This window comes from Eptatretus burgeri, chromosome 3 (genome assembly GCF_056783735.1).
Source record: "Eptatretus burgeri isolate ZD-2024b chromosome 3, Ebu_testis_v1, whole genome shotgun sequence".
Lineage (NCBI taxonomy): Eukaryota > Metazoa > Chordata > Myxini > Myxiniformes > Myxinidae > Eptatretus > Eptatretus burgeri.
Genome location: NC_140963.1, coordinates 76571120 through 76591870, shown reverse-complemented (window position 1 = coordinate 76591870; position 20751 = coordinate 76571120). Strand labels below are relative to the sequence as shown.

Genomic DNA, 20751 nt, shown 5'->3' with positions numbered 1-20751 from the left:
TCATATGTACAGTACATCTTAACCTTAACTTACAAATTTTACACTAAACCATGGCCCAGGATCATTGACTCTGCAAAAAGAAAGCAGTTAGCAGGGAGCCAGGCTGCCCACATGCAGCCTCTGGCTCAAACAATGCAGGTGACAGGGAACGTGGCTGGCTGCTCACACGCAGTCCAAGGCCTTCCCTTTTGAACTGAACTCAGTGAACCACAACGGTGCTTGGGCTGCACAAACGCAGTCTCCGTGCCAGCTCAAGTGGCACACGCAATGAGCACAACGAATGGATGCATGAACGCAAACACGGTGCACGGGCCGCCACTGCAGGCCCGTGTTGTAGCTGCCAACAGGGCAGTTCTCGCAGCTTGCAAACTGTTGCCTTGCGGATCCTGGCGCACATGGAAATGAACAGGGGGGGCAAAGCAAAATTGAACGGGGCTGGTGAACCTGGGCAGTGGGCATGGCATGGCAAAGGTGAGCAGGCAAACACAGCCGGCAGATGAACTGGCCGGCACAGGCCTCGAAGAAAAACAGCCAGCAGATGAACTGGCCGGCACAGGCCTCGAAGAAAAACAGCCAGCAGATGAACTGGCCGGCACAGGCCTTGCAGCACACAGCTGCCGATGAACTTGGCCGGCCTCCGCCTTGAAGCAAAACACGGCCAGCCGATGAAGTTGGCCAGCCTTTGCCGTTCAGTGGAGGTTGGTGGAGGGAGTGCGGTGGTGCTGGCCACTCGGAAGGCGGGCTCGGACCTACCTACCTGTCTCCCTCCCAACCTATCGCCTTTGCCTGTCACTGTACATACCCACTCCCTTAATTTGTCAAACCCCAATTTAGCCCCAACTTATTTTTTGTTGTTTTTATTTTTACTTCCCCTCTATAAATCGTCCCCTAACCCCCTTTATCGTCCTTGTTCGGCTAACCTATCCTGTCACCTAGCCTACTCCCAACCCCTACGTTCCCTTCCCGGAGGGGAATAAGGGAGAGCTAACGTCCTGTGTCGAGGCCCAACGAAGCCTCAGAATGGCCTCCCCAGAGTTCGGCGATCTAACCCAAAGTGGGTCCAGCGGCCCACAACGAGAGCGAGGGGATGGATGGTGCGGAGGGGTACATCTCCTAATCTACCCTAACCATTTAACTGTTAAACTACCCCGGGGCTTTCAACAAGCACCTCTCGCTTAAACTATTGGTTCTATCAACCCAGATTCCCGTCGCCTGTGTTGGTGTCCTCACAATTTCGGGCCTCGCCCCCCAATTTTCTCTCCGTGCCCTCACACGGTCTCCTGGCTGGGACACGTGGCTCCCTTTGGCAGGCACGACCCTCTGCCGAATCTCCCGCTATGGCACCCCCGGGCACTACACTGCCTCCGAGCCTACCAGCTCCCTTACACCGGGGAGTGCCCCCCATGGCACCTCCCCTGAAACGCACACGTGGCAGGCCGGCCTCCCTAGCCCCTTTCCGAGGTGCACCCGTGCCCACTGCACTGCCCACGCGGCTAATGGCGCCCGGGCCCCCGCACCAAGCAGGCGCACCCGTGCCCACTACTCTATCCCGGCCCCCCATGGGCCCTTGGCCTACCGCGGCCGACTAGCCTGGTGCCCGGGGTACCCACTCAGCGATACTCACCTTTCGCAGCCACGCTCCCAAGCCCGTCAACAGGGCTCCTGCACCCCTCCAAATGGGTCTCGAGCCTACTTTCCCACCAACAACAAAACGACCTCCATTTTTCAATTTGACTAACCCAGCTAACTCACTTTATACTGACCCCGGGGTCCCTTGGGCGGGAGTCACTCCTCCCCTCAATCACTCATCGCACCATGCATTCCCCATTCACTCCACACACACAGACCCGCTGGCCTCACTCACTCACCAAGCACATGCTTCCACTTCACTCACCAACTCTTCAACACACACACCACTGAACTCTGCCATCCTTCTAACTGCATCCCCTAACTAACTCGTGCTCCCACGTCGTCCCTTAAACTACAGCACGTTCCTTTTAACACTACGTAGCTAAGCTACGTCCCCTCTACACATCCACAAGTCTGTCTCTGTCTCCTAACTCAAAAATTCATTTTATTTCCCAACCTAAAGCTCACTAAATCCCTCTACCTCATCCATTCCACGGACTCCATGAGGACTTACCCCTGCCCCATGAAGTCGGTCTAACTAAGCTAACCCTTCCCCCTAACTAGTTTTCCATCCTGTGCCCCGGGTAAGGGGGTCTTTCACCCCTTGCCCAGGAATCCTGTGCACCCGAAAGTGAGGCTTGCTTTTTCCTTTTTTTTTTTTTCATGCGCAGCACCTGCGCGGCAACTCAGAGCTCACGCACTTTGCACCTGTCCGTGACGTCATGCAGCTGCACGTGTTCCTCGTCCCTCCTTGGACGGGACCATCCGGCAGAGATACCCCTCCTGCCGGATTCCAACCCCACGTGCAGCCATGACGTCACCGTGCGCATAAAAAAAAAACAAGCCACACGTCTCGAGGGGTTCCCCACGCGAACACATGTGCTTTGCCCGTTGGAGCTGAACACACACGATCGCGTGGAGAACCCGTCCGGTCCAAATCCATTTACCTGCCTAAACTTTGTCCGTCCGCGGGATCGGCAAATCCACCGCGTGCGTTTCCGGACCGGGACTTCACTCTCGCAAGCGAGCACGTGGTGGTCTCGTGCGTTGCACAGCACGAACCGCGTGCTCACTGCTGGGTGAACCCGGCACGGTCCTCGAAACAGCTACAGCCGCTACCCGGCTTTCTTTCTTCTCATGTCGCTGTCTCCGTCTCCATTCCACCCACGCACACCTGCGTGTCACGACGCACACAGTCCACACCATCACATTCACACGGGGAGACGCGGCTGCGTGCTCCCGCATGCCAACCGACATCTCCCTCTCATACCGCTCTCTCACACACACGGTCTCCCTGGCACACAGCGACCTTGCACACGGCCGTTCACTCACGCGTGCCTCACTACTCACACAAACCATACTACTCACACGTGGTGCTCCATTCACTCGCGCGGGGGCACTCACCCGCGGTGCCTCACCCACACACGCGAGGGCACTCAACCGCTGTGCCTCATCCACACACCGTGCCTCATCCACACACGGCGTGCTGGGAAGCACGTACTCCGGCACCATCGCCACCACACCACTCACACGTGGTGCCTCACTCATACTGGCCGTTTCACTCACACACGCGAGGGCACTCACCCGCGGTGCCTCACTCACACTGGCCGTTTCACTCACACACACGGCCTCACTCATACACGCGGGGGCACTAACCCGCGGTGCCTCACTCGCACTCCGTGCCTCATCCACACACGCGGGGGCACTCAACCGCGGTGCCTCATTCACACACACGGCGACACTCACACACGGTGCCTCTTCCACACACGGCGTGCTGGGAAGCACGCACTCTGGCACCATCGCCACCACACCACTCACACACGGGGTCGCTTCCACACACGGGGACGCACTCACACCTTGCACCACACACACAGGGACAACCACACTGGGGATTTGTGTCCCCACAAGGGTCTCCGGGGCCTCCATACCCCCCAAGCTCTCCGTGCACCTGTCCACAGCACTCGTCCCCTCAACCTCGCAAAGCACGACCGAACTCACCTGGTCGTGACTCGCCTCAAGGGGGCATACTCCCTCCCCTCGTTCCTGGAGGTCATCCAGCTGCTCACACCGGGTCCCCACACGCTCCGCGAGCTCAACCTCACTATCCTCCACTACCTCCGTGTGTGTGTGCGCGTCACTTACCCCGTCTTCATCGTGTTTATTGGTCTCTGCTTCTTTCTGGCGTCTTTCCCTTATCTTTATGTAGGTCAACCTTGCTTTCTCTTTAAGTCGCTCCCGTCCTTCCCTGTTTTTCACTCCTTGCTCTTTCACGATCTCCGCGGACCTCATCCTTGCTTTCCGTATTAATTGTTCTTTTCTCTCCCTCGCAATTACTTTCACCTCGTCTCTTGTCTCCCGAATTACTTTTTCCTTACCCGCCTCCACCGCGGGCCTGTCAGCCGTTGCACCCCCTTCCAGCTCGTTTGTTCCGACACGTGGAGTCGCCATTTTAAGTTCCCTGCTCACGGCCTTCATGCCCGCCTGCAGGCATCGGCCCATGTTCTGCGTCTCACCCCGTAGTTCTTTCATTTCTTTTTTCATTTGCTGTGTATTCGCATCCATCGTCGTTTTCACTTCATTCATATTCGCATCCATCTTTTCGTTCATGCCTTTCATTTCCGCATTCATTTGTGCCAGCATGGTGAATAGCTGGGCCATGTCGGGTGCGCTTGAGTGAGCCATTTCGGCAGGGGTTGGGGAAGGGTCTTGGTGGAGAGGGGGGGGGGAGGTGTCATACACCGCGGCCGCCGCCGCACCCACCTCGGGCCCTGGGTTCAGTTGGGCGAGTCCGTGTTCCTGCACAATCAACATTTCCTGCTCGGGGATTCCATCCTGGACCATGGACTCTACATTATTACACATATACATTTCTAATACCCCCGGCTCCCGCTCGCCTTGAGACGCCATCTTGCTTCTCGTGAAGGGTTAATTTGCTCGCTCGTAATTTGGAGGGAATCGGGGGTCGCTTCTCTCACCCCTGGACCGATTCCCGTGAATTTAGCTGGAGACAGGACAGCCCGTTTTCCTGTTCTCCGACACCAGTGCCGCGAGGAGGGCGATGAATTTGTATCGCACGACCTGACACCAGTGTTGCGGATTTCGCGCCCGCCGGCGTGCTGACGGCCACGTAACTCGAATCGCGGCACGTCGCCCACCGGACGGACAATCCAGTCGTGACCCTCTCGGACTAACGCCGGGAACCAGTCACGGGTGGACCTTTCGGTCTCACCGCGATCGAGCCAATCAGCCCCCGCGTGGGATAGGGTTGCTCGCCAAATTCGAACTACCTAAGTACCCACGCGGAGGGTAGACCGGGCGATCGCACCTCGCCGCAGGTCGACTTCGGACACGGGCCACTTAAGCGACCCGTTCCGTACTATCAGAATAACCGAGCGGTGTTATCGTCGACCTCGACGGTTCGATTAATTATCGGGCGTATTCAGCCCACTACCAACCCTTTACGTGAAGCAAGATGGGGATTCAATGGCGGAAAAGACGAAGCGAAGCGGGAGAACAGTTCAACAATAAAGCACATTTATTCGCGACGAACGGAAAGCACACAAATACAATTCCACCAAATGCACACAAAAAAAAGAAAACACAATTCCATTTACACAAAAAGCAAACATAAAAGTGAAAACACAGTGCAGAGCTAATACCGACTACCGAGCACACGGCAACACTTATACAATTCTACTTCACAGACGGCGCCGACAACACATACCCAAAACCAAGGAAAAGAAATCCCCCAAGAATGAGGTAGGCCTGAGGCCGAGACCGGGTCGGGCCTACCCGTCTGGTGATGAGACGCGGAGCGGCGATGGCCCCGCAACCCGCGGGCCTCGTGGACAGTGCCTGGCAGGGGGTGGGAAAAGGGGCCCCCTTGGTCGCACTATCTCAGCGCGGGGGGAAACAGGAGGGGGTTGCTGATGCTCGGGGTATAGAGGATCTTTATTATCCCTGGTGTGCGTCTCCACCTCGGCCAGGTCGCGCTGCCGGCCTCCCTCGGGCGTGCAGCTCCTGGCACCGACGCGAGCACCCCCTCGTCCGGCGTCGCCGCCTTTCCACAGCTCCGTCCCCTCCGTTCCGACTCCACCGCACACGACGAGCAGCTCCACCGCCCGCGAAGTCTTGACCCTCTGCTTCCGACTCTCCTCTTCTTGACTCTCCGACCCCGTTCTGCTGACTCTTCGTTGGACTCCGACTCTCGTTCTGCTGACTCTCCTTTGCGACCCTTCTCTTCTTGTTTGCGACCCGTTCTGACTGACGAACACCGTCCTTTTATCCCCCCGTAACTTCGCCTTTGACCCCCTCCCTTTGACCTTTCACCTCGCTCCCCATTGGCCCGAGAAAAAGTGGGCGTGAAGGCTTTTTGATCCACAAATTTGCATATATCGATCGCCCTGGGGCGGGGCCACCCGCCCTCGCTTACCGATTGGACGGCAAAAAGTGGGCGTGTGTCGTTTTTGATCCGTTTTTGAAGCAGAAAATCCGTGATTTTGTACACGCTGTTCGACGCGCGTTCTGCATGAGTCCAACACCGGTACCCACAGCGGGGCAAGAACGGTGGCGATGCTACGGTTGTGAGGTGTGCGTGAAGGTCGTGGCGGTTGTGGTGAAGCGGTGGTTGTGGTCGGTGGTTGATGTTGTGGATGTGATCATGGCGGTTGGTCCAAAATAAAGATAGTAAAAGAAAAACGGCTATCCTGAAGAGTCGCAGCACGTATAAATGACATGTATTCCCACTAGACAACGGGTTTGGGCCTAACGACACATGCACTTACCGAGATACCTCACCTAAGGGACCTGAATGGTGGTTTGCGAATCTGGTAACCACAACAATATATATGTGTATATATATATATATATATATATATATATATATATATATATATATATATATATATATATATATATATATATATATATATATATATATATATATATATATATATATATATATATATATATATATATATATATATATATATTGTTGCGGTCTTCGCGCCCGCCGGCGTGCGAGGGCCACGTAACTCGAATCGCGGCACGTCGCCCACCGGACGGACAATCCAGTCGTGACCCTCTCGGACTAACGCCGGGAACCAGTCACGGGTGGACCTTTCGGTCTCACCGCGATCGAGCCAATCAGCCCCCGCGTGGGATAGGGTTGCTCGCCAAATTCGAACTACCTAAGTACCCACGCGGAGGGTAGACCGGGCGATCGCACCTCGCCGCAGGTCGACTTCGGACACGGGCCACTTAAGCGACCCGTTCCGACTATCAGAATAACCGAGCGGTGTTATCGTCGACCTCGACGGTTCGATTAATTATCGGGCGTACTCAGCCCACTACCAACCCTTTACGTGAAGCAAGATGGGGGTTCAATGGGGAAAAAGACGAAGCGAAGCGGGAAACAGTTCAACAACAAAGCACATTTATTCGCGACGAACGGAAAGCACACAAATACAATTCCACCAAATGCACACAAAAAAAGAAAACACAATTCCATTTACACAAAAAGCAAACATAAAAGTGAAAACACAGTGCAGAGCTAATTCCGACTACCGAGCACACGGCAACACTTATACAATTCTACTTCACAGACGGCGCCGACAACACATACCCAAAACCAAGGAAAAGAAATACCCTCAAGAATGAGGTAGGCCTGGGGCCGAGACCGGGTCGGGCCTACCCGTCTGGTGATGAGACGCGGAGCGGCGATGGCCCCGCAACCCGCGGGCCTCGTGGACAGTGCCTGGCAGGGGGTGGGAACGGGGCCCCCTTGGTCGCACTATCTCAGCGCGGGGGGGAAACAGGAGGGGGTTGCTGATGCTCGGGGTATAGAGGATCTTTATTATGTGCGACGAGCGTCTCCACCTCGGCCAGGTCGCGCTGCCGGCCTCCTTCGGGTGCAGCTTCCTGCACGACGCGAGCACCCCCTCGTCCGATGTCGCCGCCTTTCCACAGCTCCGTCCCCTCCGTTCCGACTCCAACGCACACGACGAGCAGCTCCACCGCCCGCGAAGTCTTGACCCTCTGCTTCCGACTCTCCTCTTCTTGACTCTCCGACCTCGTTCTGCTGACTCTCCCTCGTTCTCTCTTGCGACTCTCCGACCCCTCGTTCTCGTTCTGCTGACTCTTTCGCTCCGACTTTTACGACTCCTTTGACTGACGAACACCGTCCTTTTATCCCCCCGTAACTTCGCCTTTGACCCCCTCCCTTTGACCTTTCACCTCGCTCCCCATTGGCCCGAGAAAAAGTGGGCGTGAAGGCTTTTTGATCCACAAATTTGCATATATCGATCGCCCTGGGGGCGGGGCCAATTCGCCCCTCGCTCACCGATTGGACGGCAAAAAGTGGGCGTGTGTCGTTTTCGATCCGTTTTTGAAGCAGAAAATCCGTGGTTTTGTACACGCTGTTCCACGTGCGCCCTACACGAGTCCAGCATCGGTGCCCATGAGTGGCGCGAGATGACGGTGATGCGATGGTGGCGAGTTGTGACGGTAAAGGTCATGGCGGTTGTGGTGAAGCGGCGTTGTGGTTGGTGGTTGTTGTTGTGGTTGTGATGGTGGCGATTGGTCCAAAATAAAGATAGTAAAAGAAAAACGGCTATCCTGAAGAGTCGCAGCACGTATAAATGACATGTATTCCCACTAGACAACGGGTTTGGGCCTAACTACACATGCACTTACCGAGATACCTCACCTAAGGGACCTGAATGGTGGTTTGCGAATCTGGTAACCACAACAATATATATATATATATATATATATATATATGGCACTTGGCACTGGTGTGTGTGTGTTATTGGTCGTTATCTCCATATACGGGTTCCAGAAAGTGGAACGGAGCCCTCCCAGGTCTCAAAGTATCCACCTCCATATGACTGTGTTTTTGTGTGCGTACGTGTAAGTTGCTGTTGTCTGTTATCTACACCTGTGAGTGGGTTTAATGAGGTGAAACAGACCTACCAGGTCTCAAAGTGTGTGTGTGTGTGTGTGTGTATGTGTGTCTCGTTGATTGGTATTCTACGTATGTGGGTTTCAGAACGTGGAAGGGAGACCTCGTCTCGAAATATTCACGTGTGTGTGTGTGTGTGTGTGTGTGTGTGTGTGTGTGTGTGTGTGTGTGTGTGTGTGTTGTTGTTGTTGATTGGTATCTTCATATGCGGGTTTCAGAATGTGAAATGGAGTCCTCCCAGGGTGGGCTTAAAGTGTCCACCTTTATTTCAGTAAGGGGTCACGATTCATGGACCAAGCTGTGAAGTTTTCTGTTTTCCAAGTTTTGTGCCGAAGGCTCTCTTCAGGATCGTCGCTGAGCCCTGGTCAGCTTCCAACTGTAGTTCATTTGTGATAATATTCCTAAGGATGGTTTTTATATCTCTGTGAGGTTCTTTCCCAAAGCTCCAACTATCACTGGTATAACTTTGGCATTCTTCAGCTTCCAGGATATTTTCACTTCATTCTTGAGGTCTTGGTGTTTGGTCATTTTCTTGATTTCTGCATCGTTTAGTCCAAAATCACTGGTATTAACAACTCACTTAGCAATGCCTTCTTCTATTTATTTTAGTACCTATCTATGTATGATATCTGGTTGCAATGGTTTGTTTTCGATGTTCATGCTCAATGGAATCATTTGTTCGTACGTGAGCGGTAGGTACCTACATGTTTTCAGTGATTACTTTTGCTTCATGTTCACACAAATTTTCTGGAACTGGGACATCAAAGGTTTTGCAGATGTGCCAGCGGATTACATTATAAACTCTGTTGTGTCATTGTGTGTACAGCTGTTATGACACGAGTTGTTTTTTTTCAAATATCACTCTTTTAAAACATAAACATCAAGCATAAAACATCACTCTCTTTGCTAATGCTACCTCCACCCCTTAACTTTCTGTTTTTATTTTTTTTTCCTCCTCCCCCCATTCTCTCTCCTCTCCTCACTCCCCTCCAGATAGAATGCAGCACTCTCCTTCCACACCTCTGTTGCTCTCTCTCTCACACACACACCCCTCCTCACACCTCTCCCTCCCACAGTGTATAGCAACAAATGGTGAGGTGTCGCTCTCCCCACCTCCACCCCCTTCCTCACTCTTTTCCCCTGCCTAGCTCCCCCTTCTTCACCCACTCCTCGCTTCCCCTACCCTCCCTTCATCCTCTGGTCTTTGCTGGTGGTCCTGTGGGGGACGCAAATTCTCTACGTGAATGTGTATTGTGTAGCGCTGCCTCCAGATGGGGGAAGGTATTACGAGTCTCAACCATTTACAGTGCAGTATTCCTGTCCCCACATTTTCCAGTGCAAATTACAAGCAGTAGGTGTGTTTTTGCTTCTTGCACATAAGCCGGGTTATTTTTTTTGCCTATACAGAGCTGTCAGTTGCTGAAACACCGCCCAAATAAAGGTATGCATCAGAAGAACGTGTTAATGTTGCATGCTTGGAACAAGATTGCCCGTAAGGTGGGTACTCTGCGAGTTTACCAAAGGGGCGAGTCGAAACCGAGCCAGAACGGCCTTGACTACATTGGTATATACAGTGGCGGTGTGAGCCATTTGGATGCCCAAATCATCGGGTAAATTTCAAATTACTTTCCGATACTTTCCCTTTACACATAACAGTAACTCCCCTCCCACCCCCATCCCCATCATAAATGATGTATTTGGTTACTGTCACATTTTTTTGGTGGGAGAGGTGAAAGAAACATTCCCAACACATGAAACAACAAAAAAGCAAATACTGTAAACAAGTGAAATAACAGTCCATATTTGAGGCCTGGTGTTGGCTTAGCAGTTAAGGTGGCTGGCTTAAGATCTTAGGGTCTTGCGTTTGATCCCATATTTTACATTGAATCAATACCAGGTGGGTTGATTCAGCCTGTCATCCTTCCAAGGTCAGCAAAATGAGTAGCAGCTTACTGGTAATGAGCACTGCATCAGCAGTACAGCCGTGCTTCCAGAAAAATGATGCAGCCAAGCAGCCATGAATAAATAATGAAAAGAGTCCGACTCTCAGTCTCATCTACACCACCTCAGGTGGACGGAAGTTATGTTGTCACCGCCGTTTGTCTTTCTGTCTGTGAGCAGGATATCTCAAAAAGTTGTGTATGGATTCAAAAAAAAGTTGGTGGACAGGTTGGGTGTATGACAAGAACGAAGTGATTCGATTTTGGTGAAGATCTGGATCCGAGGATAATTTAAGTGATTCTTCACCATTGGGAGATGGGGCCACACACGACATGCAGCACGATATCTCAAAAAGTTATGGACGGGTTATGCCAAAACTTAGTTAAGTGACAAGAACAAGCCGATTCGATTTTGTTTCAGGTCTGGATGCTGATCCTGCCTATCAGGGAGATACAGAACGTAAACTATTCAGCCTGGTGGAGGTATGCGCTCTTTCTACCACATGCTATTCTAGTTATTAGATTAAATGTTATTATCGCATTTTAAGTAGCACAAAATAATGCATCAACACCTCCTCCCACAAAATGATGAAACACACACACATACTCTTTTCGACCAAATCTATGCGTTCAGTGCCTCCTTCTGGAATCCTGGGAGCACGAGCCACTCTTAACCACATGTGATTGTGCAAACATTGCTCATACTACCTGAGCACCACGTCATTCATTCAAAAAAAGATAGTCGAGGTGAAAAGGACCACATTAATTACCGACTGACAGAACTTGGGTTTATTCACATTTGGACCATTGGTTAATTTCCCACTCCAAGGATTCAAGCAGCCAGTCACATCCTGACCCATGATCTTTATTACCCCCATTAACCCCTCATAATCCAACCATCTTACTTGCTGCTTTCAGGATTTCCTCCCCCTCCTCTCTCTTCCTTTCCTGTTTGTTTATTCTATTGCTGGTTGTCTGCAATTGTTGCCCCACCACACCACTGTTAGTTCAACCTTGCTCTTCCATGAACCCTGCTCTTGTAGGAGGGGGGGGGGCACAATATATGACATATTGGTAAGTAGTAGGTCGTGAGTTGCCGTGCATGAGAGATGTGGACAAAATGTGTACCCATCGTGTCTTACCACATTCAAGCAATGCAGTGCAGGGATTATCAAATAATGGAGTAAGTGCTCGTTTTATATCTTTAAGTAATGGAGAAGATGCCATCGATCATCTTTTTTTCATATTCCATTTATTCATTAGGTGATGGCACCAGCTTGGTATCACAAGATGTTGCACCCCATCTGACTCGAGTACTTGACCATTCCAGTGTGATATCGCTTGTCCAGTAGACATGGGATACGGTCCCACAGGTGACCGTGGGGAAAGACACTGAGCACCGTGCGGCACCACCCACAGAATGCCATTTATCTTGTGCCAGTCTGCAAAGCTGTTTCCATCTGCCTGGTAGCTGCTCCACAAGTCGAGATTTCTGCATAAATAAATGTGCAATTCATTGTTGCTTGACACGAGATGGTGATCAGATCTGTTTCCTCAGGTCCATGCCCCATTGTACTGCAAACCTCACTTCATAAAATGACAGTCTAGATCACGACCAACCACAGCACAAGCAATACGTTTGTCGACTTCCTCGGTTTCGCAGTTGTGTTAAAATGATGATCATTGATGAACGTAGATGGGCCTGTAATTCAGGAGGTACGAGAGATACCCGAAGGCTGGTACCACAGGTTAAAGTGGATAAAATAAACGGAGTTTTTACCAATAGATAAATGAGGGCACCATGAAGGACATACAACTATAGTGCGCCACACTTCACATTTTAAAAAGCTATATCATGTTGTCTTTTTCATAAAACTAGTCATATAATTAAAAACAAATGGACGCTATCCAGGTGCATGTATGCGAGTCCATTTCCTGAAGGACCATTGAGAAACTAATGAATGACATTCCAATCATTGATGTAAATCTGGGGATTGAGAGGCAACTGCTGTTCCATGGCAGGTTGCAATAAAAATAAATCAATGAATCAAATAAATCAAGGGAATAAATCCAGGGTAAGTATGATCAAGGCAATTGGTACTGTCAGCACTCGAGGGTTGGTGGTACAAAGTATTGTCACATCATCATGAGGTCAACATTCTGATGGTGAATCCACCATAATGTCTTCACTACTAGACAGACACAAGTCTGAGTCTTGGTTGCATGGTTTCTCGTTAATGGTTTTCGTTTCTGCTTCCTGTGATTGAGGCAGTTTGGTTGCACCCACCACACCATTCCTACTGCACAAAAGAATGTTTCCATCTTCCGCTGGTGCTTCAGGATTTGTCCTAAAATCGCAATTGGAAAGCTGATCGCCATCAGCTGCAGAAGGGAGACCCCGTGCTCCATGGAAGTACCAAGCAAGGCCAAGGAAGAATACCACCAGCACCATGAAGTATGTTGCGTACACGTAGAACTGCAAACACAAATCACTTGAACTTGTACAGAAAACACCTCAATGTGCACCAGTGCTGATAATAGAAACGTCAAAGAAAATATACTACGACTACGACAAGGAACATGGGAACAGGAGATATCAGGAAGGAGTTTTTAAAAATAGGGGCAATACCCCTGGGTGCTCACCTGGTGGAATAATGATACCGAGGAGGAAGCCAAGGTGGGATGGAATCAGCGAAATGTACCAAGGAACCAATGTTGTAGCAAATACCTATTTTGGAGGGAAACCCCCACCCCTCCCCCCGTACAACCCCTTAGACCCCGTTATTGTTATTAATGTTTTTTATGTTGTGAGCAAACTTTGGTACATCACTGGTGATGAAGGTTGCGGTCAAGTTTCATTGGAATTTGTGTAATTTCTGAGAAGAAAGGAAATGCATATTTGGGGGGGGCAGACCCCCCCCCAACCAATAGACCTCTTCCCCCCCAGATCCCGACTTTTTAAATGTTATGAATATTTGTTACGTATCAGGTGATGAATGTTGTGATCAAGTTTCATCAAAATCGTGTGTGTACTTTTGGAGAAGGAAGCAAATACATATTTTGGGGGGCAACCCCCCCGGCCACCCCTTAGACCCCAATTTTTATTTTTTATATTTTTTAATGTGAACAAACTTTGGTACATCACGGGTGCTGAAGGTTGTGGTCAAGTTTTATCGGAATTTCATGTGTAGTTTCTGAGTAGAAAGCAAATACCTATTTTGGGGGGGCAACTCCTGTAGACCCCTTGAGGGCCGGATTTTTTTCATGCTATGAACAAACTTTGATACATCATGGGTGATGAAGGTTGTGGTCACGTTTTATCAAAATCATGTGTGTAGTTTCAGAGAAGAAGTTGCAAGTATTTGTGGATGGACGGACGGACGGACGACATGCCATCCCATAAGCTCCCTGGAACTATGTTCCAGGTAAGCTAAAAAAGGAACAAAGAAATCACCAACATCCAAAAATGACACCTGACATCCTCGCTGAGATTGACATAAAACACTTGAAGCAGGTGAGGTGGACATCCGAGGTCTTTTAGCATATATGACAGCAGATAAAGGAATAGGTAGGGAATGTGAAGAAGCATCTGACACCCAAATTGCGACCAATTTCGGTATCGTTTGAGTGCAGACTGTCACATTGTCACAACACAATGTGACAGTCTGCAAAAAAGGAAGAGGGTTTTCCCATGCATCAGATAAGTCACCAGTATAGATGAAGAACGAGACTAGGTCCAAAACACTGCCTTGGGGAACTCCAGCCTTCATTGGGAAAGGGGAAACGCGTTCATTTGCTGTGCAAAATGCCATTCTGTTGTGCTTTGTGCATGTCTTGTGCTTTCACTTTTATACATTAAAACTCAAGTTTGGACTACAACTTCCTGCCTGCTCGAGATTAATGGATTACAGAACATATGTTTTGTGCACAAAAGCATTTAAATTATTAATTATGCTCTACCTTGATCACTTCAACAGTGTTTATCTTACTACTCATGATACCTTCGTCAAAGCCTGGTGTTGGCTTTAGCGGTTAAGGTGGCTGGCTTTGGACCTTAGGGTCCTGATTTTGAGCCCCTGTGTCGACTGTTGAATTAACACCAGGTGGGGTTGGTGAAATGAGTACCAGTGTATTGGGGTAATAACCATTCGGGGTAACCTGCGTTGGAGTGGTGATCCATCCAGGACTGTACTCCTTGCCATTTAAACTACCTTGGCAGCCTGATGTTGCTTTACTGCACAAAAGGAATGGCATTTATTATTATACCTTCCTCAAATAAGGAAGACCCTGCAGTGTTTATGACCAACATATGAAGGTCTCTCTGTAGTCTTTCTTGTATGTTATATTTTCAAGTCCATTCATAGATGGTCGTACCTGAATGTGGACGGACAATGCAAGACCTCGCTTGTCGATCAGGATGAGTGTAACCACAGTCTGTGCCACAGTGGCTATAAAAGTATTGACTCCAAACACCAGAGCAGTGCACTCACGGGTAAGTGTTTTGGCAATCTCAAACCTGTGGCACATTTCACTCATCAGTTGCATTAAAAAAAAGTTTGGTTCAAAAGTTCATTTATAGAAAGACAGTTCATACCCAGTCAGGATGAGAACAGTGCTGGATTTACTATCAGATTTCCCGAGATCCTGAGGAACCTTCACCTACTGGAATAATACATGACACAACACTTGTACCATTTGTTTGTGTAGCTTTCCAATTGTCCTGTCACACAAGGAATGTCTATTCATAACGAGCAAATACAACTCGTCGCTTCGCTGATGGGGGTATTAAGGGGGGGTGGAGAAGAAAAGAGGGGAGGCAGAGAGTAGAGTCGGAAGGGAAGGGAGAGGAGGGAGGGGAAGTGAGGAGTGGGTGAAGAAGGGGGAGTGAGGAATGGAAGATGAGCGAGGAAGGGGGGTGGAGGTGGGGAGAGCGACACCTCACGCAAACGTTGCTATACACTGCGGGAGGGAGGGGTACGAGGGGAGAGAGAGAGAGAGAGAGAGCAAGAAAGAGAGTGAGACAGACAGACAGAGACAGCGAGAGAATGACAGAGGTGTGGGAGGAAAGTGCTGCCTTTTATTCGGAGGGGGGGTGTGAGGAGGGGGACACAGAGAGAGGAGGAAAAAAAAACAGAAGAAAGGTGAGGGGTGGAGATGGCATTATCAAAGAGTGATATACTTAATGACCAAACACACACACACAAACAAAAACTCATGTCAGAACAGCTGTACACACAACAACACATCAGAGTTTGTAAAGTTAACCACTGGCACATCTGCAAAAACTTTGATATCCCAGTTCCACAAAATTTGTGGGAACATAAACCGAAAGCAATCACTAAAAACATGGAAGTTCAAAAGTTAATTTATAGAAAGAGTGGTGACCTGCTTGTGTTGGGATTTGTACCTTTTTCTTTAAAGCTTTGTTTCTTCCCAACTCAATTCACTTTGCCTGCAGTTAATTAAAATATATTCCTGCTTGGGACATTGTGTGTGAGATAAGGAAGGTTTAACCTTGAGTGATTCAAGGGAGCATTGTGTAGCAGAATCTGGGAGGAAAACCTCTGATCTTGCTTATCTGTTTGATATATATCGCCAGGACATAAGCCAGCTGGTAATCCAGCTGGTCCTGGGATGAAAGAAGGAATTTTGCATTGTTATTTGCTGGAGATAAAATCGCATATATATATATATATATATATATATATATATATATATATATATATATATATATATATATATATATATATATATATGTGTGAAGGAGTGATTCAACCACTCAAGTGAAGCACTCTCCGGGTCCCTCAGGCAAGGATTGTGGTGCCTGGGGTGTTTTCCGTGCGCACGTATTGATGTTTAATAAATAGTTTTCTCTCAAGTATATAGACGTCTTCATGCCTTCGTAAAAGGTGATCGACGCCCCGACACTTGTAAGCCGTCAATTTCTGATGGACCTATATCAATTGCCCACCCGTATCACAGGCTCCATATATGTCCTTCCCATAATCAAGCTCATGTATGACCTAATGATCCCATCGAGTGTGAACGTCTCAAACAAAGCATTGCAACCAGATACCATACTTGGGTATAAAAAAGGAAAAGGAATTGCTAAATGAGGTGCTAATACCAGTTATTTTGGACTAACGATGCAGAAATCAAGAAAATGACCAAATACCAAGATCTCAAGAATGAAGTGAAAAGATCCAGGAAGCTGAAGAATGCCAAAGTTGTAGCAGTGATAGTTGGAGCTGCAGGAATGATGATGAAGAACCTCACAGAGATATGAAAATCCATCCCTGGGAATATTACGACAACAGAACGACAGTTGGAAGCTGTCCGGGGCTCAGTGACGATCCCAAAGAGAGCCCTCAGCACGAAACTTTGAGAACAGAAAACTTCACAAACTGGTCCATGAATCGTGACCCCTGACTGAAATGAAGGTGGACACTTTGAGCCTGCCCTGGGAGGACTCCATTCCACATTCTGAAACCCACATATGAAGATACCAATCACCAACACACACACACACACACACACACACACACACACACACACACACACACACACACACACACACACACACACACACACACACACACACACACACACACACACACACACACACACACACACACACACACACACACACACACACACACACACACACACACACACACTTTGAGACCTGGGAGGTCTCCGTTCCACTTTCTGAAACCTGTATATGGAGATAACAACCAACGACCAATAACACACACACACTGGTGCCAAGTGCCGTTGTGGTAATACAGTATACGAGGTGTGTTCAAAAAGTATCCAACCTTAATTTTTCGTGCGTAAACAAATGAAGCTAGGGAGGTGTGGTTTGGTGCACGTATGTAGGCGATCCTCATCCGTATGCGTGAATATTTTCCCACCTGCAGAAGCTGTCAGTCGCCGACGGACCGCCGATGAGTGAGGAAGTGTTAGTGAGCACCGTCGGATTTTCGTTTTTGACTAAATTGCGGAAAAACTTGAACAACGCTACTGCATCAAATTTTGTGTAAAGCTTGGCGATTCCCAAGTGGAAACGATCCGCAAGATTCAACAGGCCTTCGGGAACGAAGCAATGGGCACCACACAGATAAAAGAGTGGTACAACCGCTTCAATGATGGTCGCACATCAGTGGAAAGTGAAGCACGTTCTGGTGGGCCCTCAACATCCCGAAATGAGATAGTCATTGACCAAGTGAGGACCCTACCGGGCGTAGTGGCGTGCGCCTGTAATCCGGCTACTCGGAGGCTTGGGTTGGAGGATCGCTTGAGGACGGGGGCTCTGCACTGGGCAGGGTGTAGAGCAGCCCGGAATCATGGCGGAACCCAAATCCTGATCCCTGTGTCGTAAGAGGCGACCAGGGTTGCGTCAGGAAGGGCATCCGGCGTAAAACCTGTGCCAAATCAGTATGCGGATCATAACGGATAATCTGCTGTGGCGACCCCTAACGGGAGCAGCCGAAAGATGAGCAGATGAGCATTGACCAAGTGAGGACCCTGCTGATGCAGGATCGTCGAATCACGATCAGAGAACTTGCAGATGAGGCGGGCGTCTGCATTGGATCCGTTCATTCCATTGTGAATGAGGATTTTGGCTTAAGGAGAATCTCAGCGAAGTTTGTGCCAAAGCTGCTAACGATCGAGCAGAAGCAACTCCGTTTGGAGATCGCACAGGACATGCTGGGACTGTGAACAGCGATCCCAACTTCTTCAACACAGTGATCACTGGCGATGAGACCTGGGTTTATGGGTACGACCCAGAAACCAAGTTCCAGTCATCACAATGGAAGCATCCAACATCCCTGAGGCCAAAAAAGCAAGGAAGGTCCGCAGCAATGTCAAAGTCATGCTGACTGTCTTCTTTGACTCCAGTGGCGTGGTTCATCACGAGTATGCACCACACGGCACAACCATCACCAAAGCGTACTACCAAGAGGTACTGCATCGCCTTCGTGACACTGTGCGACGCAAACGGCCGGACCTGTGGGCAGCGGTAAATTGGCAGCTCCATCACGATAACGCACTCGCCCATTTTTCACATTTGATACAGAGTTTCCTGGCCAAACACAACACACCTGTGCTTCATCAGGCTCCCTACTCTCCCGACATGGCTCCGTGTTACTTCTGGCTTTGCCCCAAGCTGAAAATGCTCCTGAAAGGGACCAGATTTCATTCCAGAGAAGACATCATGCAGAATGCGACGGACCAGCTGCGCGCCATCCCAAAAGAGGCGTTCCAGCGCTGCTTCCGACAGTGACAGAACCGTTGGGAGAAGTGTGTGGCGGCCCAAGGGGACTACTGTGAAGGAGATTAGTGTAAGTTTGTTGTATCTGGATACGAGTATTTTTTATGAACAAAGGTCGGATACTTTTTGAACACACCTCGTATATACATACACACACCCACAAATGTACACATGCATCAAGCAAATAAAAACAACAAACACAAAGATTTACTTTGGAACAGAGTTCTTTCACAGACAATTAGATTTAAAGTGGGTAATTTGTGAAATTCAATTCAAAAATGCATCAAGCCACAGAACACAAAATGTCGATCTATACTCTATGCCTTCACAGCTTAAACAAACATTGCGGACACCTGGTCGGATGGAACTTATTGTTTTTTAAAAAATAAGTATTGATGTCGAAGTGAGAGGTGGATTACAAATAGAGATTGCACAAAAAGGTTAAACAAACCGATGTCCTGTTAAAATAAAATTGCACATTTTCAATGGATCAGACACTTCCCGAGACACCCACCGCACGGTACCGTGGGACCCAACAAAGGCGGAAATGTACGTAGAATCGATGCGAGATTGAAAGCACGTGTATTTTTTCCCGAAATGAACAACCAAGCAGCTTGGAGAGCGCTCACCAAGTGGCTTAAGCACTTAAGCAAGCACTCCAACGAAACGGTTGTTGAGAAACGGCTCGCTTGGCATGCGATTAGCAATCACCGAACCGTCATATTCAACATCCACCTCAGTGGTGCCCGAAATGTCAAATATGTCTGAATTGGACAAATGAGCACTTTTCTGGGAGTTGGAACTGCTTGCAAGTTCGATTCTGGAGCTAAAATTTTGTAATTCTGCGACGTTTAAGATATTCTCACGGGGATCGCATGTGTGGAAATTAAATAACGCAACAAACGCAGACGTCTCTGGGCATTTACAAGCTTTGCCATGTACCCAGCGATTCGTAGCTATGATGAACAGGCATTCGATAATGAGTGAGGAAAGTGAAAAAAAAAAAAAAACTTTATCGTGAAGAAATCATTGCGGCCTGTTCCAAGTCAAGGCATGGTTGAGCAGGCCAAAAAAACATGGCAGCTTCAGACCGCAGCGAGGTTACCTTGGATACGCCTTAAGTCCCCATAGAGAGCGGTGACCAAGGATGCGCCTGATGAAGGACATAATTAAATAAGGCCGTTAATTATTTTTAAAAGAGGTGTTTTAATTAACCCAAACACACAATTTTCACTCTTACACTTCCTTGGAGTTTTTTTTTAGTGTGCATGCAAAGTTTCAGGCTGCTAGGTTTTATGGTTTTGGAGTTATGGAGGAGACACACACACACACACACACACACACACACACACACACACACACACACACACACACACACACACACACACACACACACACACACACACACACACACACACACACACACACACACGTTGGGGGGGGGGCTTTTTAAAAGGGGGTTTAAGAGATTTTTCACTCACGTGGCTATGGTGAACAATGACTGATGGATTGTGCGAAACACCACATATCCTGTGTAACATAGCCAGATGCTGGATGTGCAATTCATCATAAAAAGCATCAGGCTTTGAAGTAGCATGCCAAGAGCAATGGTGAACACCCCCCATTTTGACCATTGCACGTGTAGAAATCCCACCGAGCCAGCCCCGAAGGCACCTGCAGGGAAAACAAGTGAACACCTGAAAATAAATGCAGCAAAGCCAAACAAACCAACTCAAATTTATGGCGAGATACCAAACCGTGACACAACCAACTGATATTTTACTTAACCTTTATCAATGAACCAATGGCTTACAAGTTGACTATTCACTTTGTCATGTGGATAATGCCAAAAAAAAAGTCTCAAATTATATCTATACCTATAAAAGGCAAATATCCTTCTCTCTCCCCCCTCCTCTGTCTCTCTCTCTCTCTGTGTTCTATGCACA

At 48.8% G+C, this 20751-nt stretch overlaps 1 protein-coding gene across 1 annotated transcript in view; it reads right to left on the bottom strand.

Moving 5' to 3' along the window:
* Positions 1-11760: 11760 nt before the first annotated feature.
* LOC147030214 (thiamine transporter 2-like) overlaps positions 11761-20751 on the bottom strand; it is a 25144-nt gene continuing 16153 nt past the window's right edge. Inside the window, exons 3-6 of the mRNA XM_085874052.1 lie at positions 20287-20479; positions 19911-19958; positions 14905-15046; positions 11761-13006 (exon numbers count right to left, since the gene is read on the bottom strand). Coding sequence (XP_085730178.1) covers positions 12683-13006; positions 14905-15046; positions 19911-19958; positions 20287-20402 — 630 coding nt within the window. The 5' untranslated portion in view covers positions 20403-20479 and the 3' untranslated portion in view covers positions 11761-12682. The remainder of the gene's footprint in view (positions 13007-14904; positions 15047-19910; positions 19959-20286; positions 20480-20751) is intronic.